We start from the raw sequence: 9,275 nt of genomic DNA, 5'->3' as shown, positions 1-9,275 counted from the left end.
TCTCTGCTCATCCACGCAGGTCTCCTGCCCCCTCTGCCTGACTTCTTACGCACAGGGATGCACTGTTGCTGGGCCTGGAGGAAATGCCGCTTGAAAACTAACCAGCTCTCCTGGGCCCCTCTTCCTTCTAGAGCCCTAGCCCATGGGATCTTTCCCAGCAGGTCTCTGAATCCCCACAGTCCAGAACAATTCATTCAGCCTGAAAAGGGGAGACTTCCCTGCAAGAAGATCATGTATCCTATCAGCTGGCTGTGGAAATGATTGACCCAGTAGACCTTGGATTAAATGGAAGGATAGTGCTACGGGCTCAGCCCTGGATTTGTGCATGTTTGTTTTATTTTAAGTGTTAGCCGTGTTTGATAACTAAGGCAATCCGTGAACTGGAGAGACGCCCTGAGCTGAAAAAGTAAACACAGCACCTATCTACAAGGGACGAGTAAGGATTATGGTGCTCTGTGATCCCCAGCTTCTTCCGCATGCACTATGGCATGAACGGTGGCCTTTTCTGATGCCCCTCATTCAGTTCCACCTTTCTTAGTTCAATATTTGTCCTGGAAAGCCTTAAAAGTCAAGGGAAGGGTTTTTGAAGAAGGGGAACAGGAATACTTCTCTTCCACTGAAAGATGGCTCGAGAGCAGGACAGCTGAGACCTTGGGGTAGCTACGAGGATGATATTAGATACCAAGAATTGCTGCTTCATGGTCAGACCAAAATGGATGGGCAGTGACACATTACCTTGTCATGGAAAGCTGTGATGAGCCACAGTTCCGTCTCTAGGTTTGTCCCTCTTTTCTCTGCCGCAATAAACTGCAAAAGGTTTTCATGCTTCATGCCAGGGGTATTGAAAATCTCTCTCTCGCTCTGCCAAGATTGCTTATCCTAAAGCAGGGAGAAATACACCATCAAAGACCACACTTCCTTTTAAAGCAAACAGCTCCTCCAGCTCAGTCAGAGCTGCTCACATTCCTCAATATGATTCTCAGAAGTTAGGACGTGATACATCCCTTTAAAATGAGATTGTTTTCCTAAAGGGTAGGAGATGGAGAAAGACTGGAAGGTGCTGTTTTCATTCTCTCATGTCCAAAATTACCCTCAGATATTTCTGAAACACGGGGAAGGGTGGGAGATCTAACCAAACATCATCGAGAAAAAGATTTCTCACGGTTTCCTAAAACAGGCAGGAATAAAACCCATGCATGCATCCAGATCTGCACTGTAGCTGTAATAGTTAAAACCGTATAATCTAATCTAGATCCTATTGAATATTTACTAGTAGGTCACAGCTGGCTTGGACAGAAGATGTGCAAATCTCCTCTAGCAATGCCAAGAAAGCAAACAGGAGGAGAAAAATTAAAGAATAAGGAGGCAGTGCAGACGTTTCAGTCTTTCTTCATTCCCTGGATTTGTGATTGCTTTCCTGCTTCCATTTGCAGTTCTTAGAGAGACGGGAACATCCCAGGGTTTCCCAGAGTGGAAGATATAAGCTCGCAGAAATGCTCCAGCACAATTAGCTTTCACAGCACTGGGACTCTGCCTTTGTAAGCTGCAAACTGTTTGTTAGGTTTGGGTCCAGATTTACTATTTCCCCAGGCAAGCCACACAAAGCCGGGGATTTGGTCCTTTGTGTGCACTTCGGGCACTGTCGTTGCACGTTGGACTTTTAACAACGCTGACACTTGGCGAGAAGACACTTGGGACTGCTGGTTTCAAAACTGTCCCGCATGCAACAACTACTATGCAAAGCATTTGCTTATGTGATACCACAGAGAAAAATATAGGGAAGGGATCCTTGAACCCTCTTCCCACAGCTGAAGAGTCCATACGTATCTTTGTTACAGCATTAATACACCTCCACAGGCTCTGGGAACATCTCGACACTGGTGAGCAGGTCCTGCTGCTGATGACCTAATACCAAGCCCTTCTCACCTGAATTGGGAAGATTTTCACTGCTACGTAGTCGTTCATCAGCTGAGCTTTCCAGACGCAGCCAAAACGTCCCCTCGCTTTGATCTCCAAGAGCTGCAAAGGCTTCAGGCCAACCAGCGGAGACGGGGGTGGTGGCCCAGGATCCTGCAAAAACGAGAGGAAGAGATACTGCTTAAGAGCAATGAATTTCCCTGTTTTGCTTTCCAGAGTATTTATACAGCACACATAAAACAATCCACACCTTCGAGTGCCACTTTGTGTGTCATGGTGTAGTTTGGCACACACAAGTCATCCTCTGGCAAAGCCTGAATTGAGCATCATCCTTTTGCAAAATCTAAATTCTCTTGTGTTTTCAAAGCAAGAGCTCTTTCAGGCTGTAAAATATGGATCTACCTCAAGGCTACATCCTGCCAAAAGCAGGAATTTTTCTATCTTTGTGACCCGACAGCAAAATACAGCTCAAACTTCCGACTTCGCATAAGCCTAGCAATGGGCAGCAAACAGGTCTTTCAGCATAATAAAGATACTATCTGTTCAAACTCTCTGTTTTTATGAAAGAACAACGTAGCCCTGCTTTAAGTTTGGCATTGGAGCTCTGTCTATATCTAATTTCATATTTGGGAAGTTCAGAGTATGATTTGTTTAGGGCCATGCTGGGTGCAAGGAGAGGTGGCGACTCATTCCTTCATAAGAAAACCAATTGCTCTGGGCAGCAGAACAAGCAAAGACCAGTTCCTGGTGGCTTTGGGCTGGAGGTTCCTCCATGCATTCTCTGATGTCTCATAAAACATGAATTGCGAAGGGGAAAACATCTCTCCTTGTCTCATAAAACTGATAGAGATTTTGTAATTTCTCAGGCTCTGCTCCACTGCAAAGTTGGTTGAAATGAGACATCGGGATTGAGAGTGTTGGTGGAAAAGTGGACTCCAAACAGCCTGTGTGAACTATCTCATAGGAATTCAAGAAAATCTTATCACTTGGACTAAAACCAACAGCCTCATGGGAGAGACTAACAGGAGCAGAGAGGCTGACTACAGCACAGGGCTCAAAAAGATAGAGGGGAAAAGTCATCACCACCTCATCATCACCTGGAACTGGCAAGACAAAAGGGGACCTGAGCACATACTGATCAATCCTTGCATCTTCCATAAAGACTGACTATAGGGAAGTCCCTGTTCACTTTTCCTCCCCACCATTGGGAAGACAGAGGTCTCTCGCTCACCTCGTTGATGTCCACGTGCCCGTAGGGAGGCTTGCGGTGACGGTACATCCAGAAGGCCAAGAGAATGGCCATCGACAGGACGGCGATGGGGAGCAGAGAGTAAACCAGGATGTTGAGCAGGGAGGGCGTTGGTGGTGGCGGCTCGTATATGACTGCAAGAGAAGAGCAGGTTAAAGGCAAGAAATGATCCTTGAGGACTGCAACAGCGCTGGCAGCTCCAGATACAACCAACCACTTGCTTTTCTGCTCCTCCAAAGGAGACAACTCTCCGCGTGGCACTTCTCGTACTTTCCAATATCCAATGGCCTTCATGAGGATCCATTACTCTTCTCCACATTGCTACTATATGCAAAGAGAACAGCCCCAACCACATGTTGCTGAGCTTCCACGTGGCCTTTATTAACGATGCCCATGAGCAATGGAGGGAATTTCCTGACAAGGTATCTAAGGGCAGGTACCTTCCTCCCCATAACCCTTCCAAAGGTGTTAAGGGAGCCCCAATTCCCTTCCCACGCTGTTTTTTTTTTGTGCAGCAATTGATAAGACATCAGTTTTTAGCAAAATGCTGCAGGAGTCACAATCAGATCCTCTATTCCCACAGTAGTTCTCATTCCAAATTACATCAGTGCAGTTGAGACACAAACAATGGGAATACTAAACGAAGCCATGTTGCTATGTTGGAGGCATGCAAGGAAAAAATAGCACCGCTTGCCAAATGTAACAACAACAACAGCAAAAAAAAGCCATGTGTGAGAGAAAGAATATTTGCTACCAGGTTGCTACGGGTACATTAATAACAGGAGATAATAAAAACATGTAAACAATTAAAAACCTAACAGGAATGTCTAGGAAAAACTGATAACGGTCTGCTGGAACGTCTCAGCACATAGTTTGATAGCAAAAGAATCCATGTGAAGGAAAGGATACACCTGCTCTAATAATTTTTATTGAAAAACATTTTGGCAAGCCTATAGCAAAAAGAAGCATCATTTTCTTATTAGCCTTTAAAGAAGGGCATGCTTTGGCTTTTTTTCCCCTGAAAGCATATCCACAAGCTCTGAAAGCTGAGACATGCACCCTTGGCTTTTAATCTCCAAATCAGTAAAATACCATGAGTTAGCTGACAAAATGCAGAGAACCAGGCTGCCCAATGCATTCATAGGTCTATGACCTATGAAAAATATGACAATATATAATTAAGAAAATAAAATACCCTTAAGGGATTCTTGATCCCTTCTGTATAAACTGTACTGCCTTTTTGCCCTTATGCAAGACTTCCTTTTGGAAGACCCCACTGCAAACCCTCACCATAGAGAAAATCTAACCCTTGCTATGAAATAACTTTAAAAAGACTTTTCCAAAATCATCCAGCAAAATGCCTGTGGCATTTGCAACCAAAATGATGCTTCGTACCCTCTCAGTTCTATTGTTTTGTGTCTCAACCCTGATCATCCCAAGGGCACCACGGAGCAAGTGAGGATGAACAGACCCTTTCCCGGGACTCACTCACCTTCCGGACCAGTAACTTCGGGTAAATGGGTGAATTTCTCATTGCAATAGTTGCCCTCACAGCAGCAGAAAAATACTTGTGGATTTTCCTCTGTGGCAACACATTCCTGCCTGCACAGGGAAAGGACAAACAGGGGGAACAAAGGGAAAAGGAAGACAAAAGTCAGCAAACTCTTTCCTATTGTCTCAGTGCTGCCTGTAAATTGACTTTCCTATTTACCTTGCCCTGCTGCCTGCATACCACACATCTGCAGGCTCCACTTACACAAAACAACTTTTCCCTCTCTTTTCTCAAGAGAATAATCAAGCAGGCAGCTCTGCTGCAGCCTTGGAGGCTCTGGTATGGAATTGGGAATACGCAATAGGGAAGTTAAATCCAGAAAGCTAAAAAAGTCCGGAGTTTGGTAGACAAGGGCATTGAGCCCTCCTCTGCAACTAAAAGCACCATCGTGAGTGCGCTATTTTCTTTTCATGCTATTTTCTTTGCTCTGTGGGGCCTCTGCTCCACTGGAGCTGGTACAGAGGATCCATGGTGAAAAAACGGTGGGCTGTGCACTGGAAGCAACCGAGGAGCCGGTCCTCATTTCCCCTGCAAGTTGGACACCGGAAGGAAAGGAAGAAATGAAGAAGGAAGGTAAAAAATAAAGAAGGTCAGTCTTGCAAATGCAGCGCTGGAAGAGGCCGGCCAGGCATCCCTTTTCCAGCTGCTGCACTCTGAAGCACTCCCGAATAAATCACTTAAAATAAATAGCACGGCTAATGCTGCCCGTCTGCCCGTTTCCCGAGGTCCAGTGTGATCCCTCCGACAGCAAGGTATGGAAAACGTCTCCTCCTGTAGGAAGCTTATGCTTGCATGAAGGCACCAAGCCTTTAAGAAATCCAAGTGGCAACTCCGTTTTTTCTTATTCGCCCGTCATCCAGCCACCTGTGGACTGAGGTTTCCTTCCACCTTTTGGAAGGCTTTAGGTGACTTCCACATAGCAGACCAGCTCCAACCATCTTCCTCACGTCCTCTCTTCCCCACAGACCGCTGCAAAACAGATGCCTGGTGATTTCTGCTGTGCTCTGCTAGCCTATTTCTTCCCTTCCCTGACATTGTTTTTGGTATGTGACCCCCTGCCTTTAGTTATTACGGCTGTGGAGCTGCTCTCTGCACAGAACTGTATCAAAGTATTTCCTGAGGACCTGCTCAATTATATGCATAACTTCCTTCCTTCAACCACTCGGAGGAAGCAGCGAAACAATCATATGCGTTTGACATTATTACTCATTTATGAATCCATGCCAAGCCTCCCTTTCCGCGGTATCACCGGCATACTGCTAGGGGACGCACAGAAAAGGTGCTCTTAAATCATAAGGCATAGGAGGTTTTAGTACTTCATTCCTTTTGGGGAAGAAAAGCAGCTTTAGCTGAAATGTCTTTTGCAAGGTCTCAGCTGGGAAGTACTTGGTTTGGTCTGTTCTTCTTTTTAAAAAAAAAAACTTCAAAGGAAGAAAAAAAAACAGCTATTTAAGTTATGCAAATGAATAAAGATGTTTCAACAAGTTAAGCAATGTTTCCAGATGCTTTTTCTCGAAACCAGATAACGAGCCGTTTAGATTTAACAGCATCAGTATCCGAATCTTCAGCAAAAAAACCCAAAACACATCCTTCGCTAAATCTGTCAGTTAAGAAATCAGCTTAATGAGTGAAAACAGCCTGCTCCACATCTGCAGTTCGTTCTCCCTGCCTTTGAGCTGGTGGATGCTCAGGGCAGCTATCCAGGTACATATGACACGGTATACTTAGCAAACATCAAAAGCGATGCAGCGGGACGGAGCAGCACATTTTTCTTTGGCAGCGACTGCACAGATTCCAGCAGCTCACGGGCTCTGTGAGGCAATGGCAGCGCGACCTCTCCAGTGTGCAAAAACCAAGAGCAGGCAGGTGCTTTTTAAGCAGTACCTATTTTGCACAGCCTTAAATGCACCATATTCTTGTTCCCTTCAGATGAAGGACAGAGGAGGGAACCACATCCTCAACATCCTCCTGCGCTGCCAGGATGTAGGAATAGGACACGTCCTTCATGCAGGGGACACCTTGACACAGAGCTACAGGTGCATGTTCCGTGCTTCCCAAGTGCTGCATCGTGCCCCTGCCGTGTCAAACATCCAAATGGTAACTTTTCAACCCATTTTTTCACCGCTCTTGCCACCAGACAGCCATCACAAAACACGGAAGAGGGCACTCAAGGGAAAAAAAAATCCCTCAATTTAGACATCCTTTATTTAATGAAAGCTAGCCATTATTTAAACCGTGGCTTCCTGCACCCGCACTGCTCACTAATCTACAGAAGATCCTTCCCTTGTGCCCTGTGACGGCACCTCGGAAGGAGGAGGAAGCTGCAGGATAAAGGATGCTCAACGTCTGCGCTGCAAAAAAGGCTGACCAAGGGTCCTGCAAACTTTTGCAACGGAGAACGCGTCACGACAAAGATTAAGAACCACTACAAGATGGCACGGAGGCTCTCAGTTATAGCACAAGCGTCGCTGAGCACGAAAGCAGGCACTGAAAGGAGAAACCTGCTTACAGCAAACACTTCTGTCTGGAAGTAGGAAACGAGAGCGACCTTCTGTTCTCACAAGGTTCAGCATTAAGATGACTAATGGGCCAAGAAAGGATGGCTTTATCAAGGAAGAATAAAAATTTAACTGTATTTAGAGCTTTACTACACAGCTGGCAAGGGAATAGACGTGGTAGGAAAGTAACCCCAGGACCAAGAACAGAAGGAAGATGCAAGAAGATTCAAAATCAAGGTCAACAGTGAAAAAACCTAGGGTAGCAAACAACAGCAGGGAGACAAAACCTGCCTTGGGATGAAAAGCTGGTCCCTGTTTGAGCCCCAGGGTTTCAGCTGGTTTGGAAGAGCATTACCTGGGGATGGCTTTCTCAGATCTGGGCAGTCTTTATTGAGTAGCAGAAACCTGATGTCCTAAAATTGTTGGAATCTCAAAAGATAGAAGAGCTGGAACTATCGCTGTGCTTGTACAAAGGTGAGATCACCCTATGTTGGTGTTATACCAAGGCAAACCCTTGAAATGTATGTCCTCCTTATTCCCAGTCTGTTTTGTTTTGTCTGCCCTAATTTAACACTGCCCTAATTTAAAACTACTGAGTGTCACCTTTTAGGAGATATTTTTCTGAGCTGAATTTTTCTTCCCCTCTGCAGAATCACATCAAAGAGAACGCGAAGACACTAGTTTATTTTCTCAGATACGTAATGAGTCTGGAGCCTTCATACCTCAAAACCTTTCTCCTCTTCAGCAAGACCCCAGCTTGTATTTGAATTTGCAGCCCCAATCCCTCTCCCTTCTCCTGTTCCTTAACTTTTAAGTTTCACTTAAAAGTGAAACTTTTGCAACATCACAAGTGCCTGAATATCTCAACCTCCAAACATCCCCAGATAACTGTGTTTTTCTAAAGAGCTCCAAATGATTCCAAGTTTTCCTTTGTATCGCCAAATGCTCTTGGAAGAACATATTGCTCTTCATTTGATGGTACAGGACACGTTTTTCAAAGCATGCCAGAATTATCAAAGCTTTGCAAAGGGAAAAGAAAAAAAAAAAAAAAAAAGGAAAACCCACAACAAAAAAACTAGAAGTGCCCATTTCCGGCTTCTATTTAGAACGTAAAGGCAGATAAGTGATAATTCTGAGAGCTACATTAGCAACAGAAGTAATTACAGGGGATGAATGGGCCAATTGACTTGGACCTGCTTTCTTTTTCTCTATGCAAAATCAGGGGCCTTTGCATTTGGAGGAACAATTTACTTTTCACTCAGAAAAAAAAAAGAAAAAAAAACCAGTTAGGCTATTACCTGTCATAACAGTTGAAGTCATCTAGCCAGCAGCCTTTCTTCACCAGCTCAATGGAGCCCGAGTTGTTCCTCCACGAGGCGTAGCAGTGGAGCCGCTTGTCCTTCTCCCCTTCGCAGCGCTCCACGCCGCTCTGGTTCGTCTTCTCCAGCTCCCAGTTGGCGTTGTAGTAGATGCATTCCCTGGTCTCCGCTTCCCCATGTCCCGGTCCTGAAGCAAAATGCAAATCTGAACGATGGTCGAGCAAAAGCAGAAACAGGTCCCAGGAGACACACTGCCACGACGCTGTGGTTTTTTGCATGTGTTAATGTCTTTGTCTTTCCAAGAACTAACCACCTTAAAGATACTCCACTCCAATGCTATCTGCAGTGCTATCCGCCTTGTGCAGGCATGAAATGGGCAACAGAGGAGTCAGATTTGCCCCAATTCACACCTAAAGCTTGTGGTGAAGCCAAGAACTAGACTGAGGTTGCCTCTGGCAAGTGCTTCAACCACAACACCCTTATTTGGGCCTCTTTAGCTTGGAGAAGGCTGAGAGGGGATCTGATTAACATGTATAAATACATGAAGGGAGAATGTAGTGAGGAAGGGGCCAAGCTCTTCTCATTGGCCAGTGACAGGACAAGGGGCAATGGGTATAAGTTGAAACACAGTCAGTTCCATCTCCATGGGGGGAGGAACTTCTTTCCTGTGAGGGTGCCAGAGCCCTGGAACAGGCTGCCCAGGAAGGCTGTGGAGTCTCCTTCTCTGGAGGTCTCCAAAC

At 45.4% G+C, this 9,275-nt stretch overlaps 1 protein-coding gene across 1 annotated transcript in view; it reads right to left on the bottom strand.

Annotated features, from left to right (window-relative positions):
• The window catches only part of ACVR2B (activin A receptor type 2B), an 89,994-nt gene that overhangs the window by 13,871 nt on the left and 66,848 nt on the right, over window positions 1-9,275 (bottom strand). The window contains exons 2-6 of the mRNA XM_026051905.1: window positions 8,515-8,722; window positions 4,668-4,768; window positions 3,149-3,300; window positions 1,927-2,070; window positions 736-879 (exon numbers count right to left, since the gene is read on the bottom strand). Coding sequence (XP_025907690.1) covers window positions 736-879; window positions 1,927-2,070; window positions 3,149-3,300; window positions 4,668-4,768; window positions 8,515-8,722 — 749 coding nt within the window. The remainder of the gene's footprint in view (window positions 1-735; window positions 880-1,926; window positions 2,071-3,148; window positions 3,301-4,667; window positions 4,769-8,514; window positions 8,723-9,275) is intronic.

The sequence above is a fragment of the Nothoprocta perdicaria genome, unplaced genomic scaffold (genome assembly GCF_003342845.1).
Source record: "Nothoprocta perdicaria isolate Ctin4 unplaced genomic scaffold, notPer1 scaffold_80, whole genome shotgun sequence".
In the NCBI taxonomy this organism is placed as follows: Eukaryota; Metazoa; Chordata; class Aves; order Tinamiformes; family Tinamidae; genus Nothoprocta; species Nothoprocta perdicaria.
This window is presented reverse-complemented; position numbering and strand designations above follow the sequence as displayed.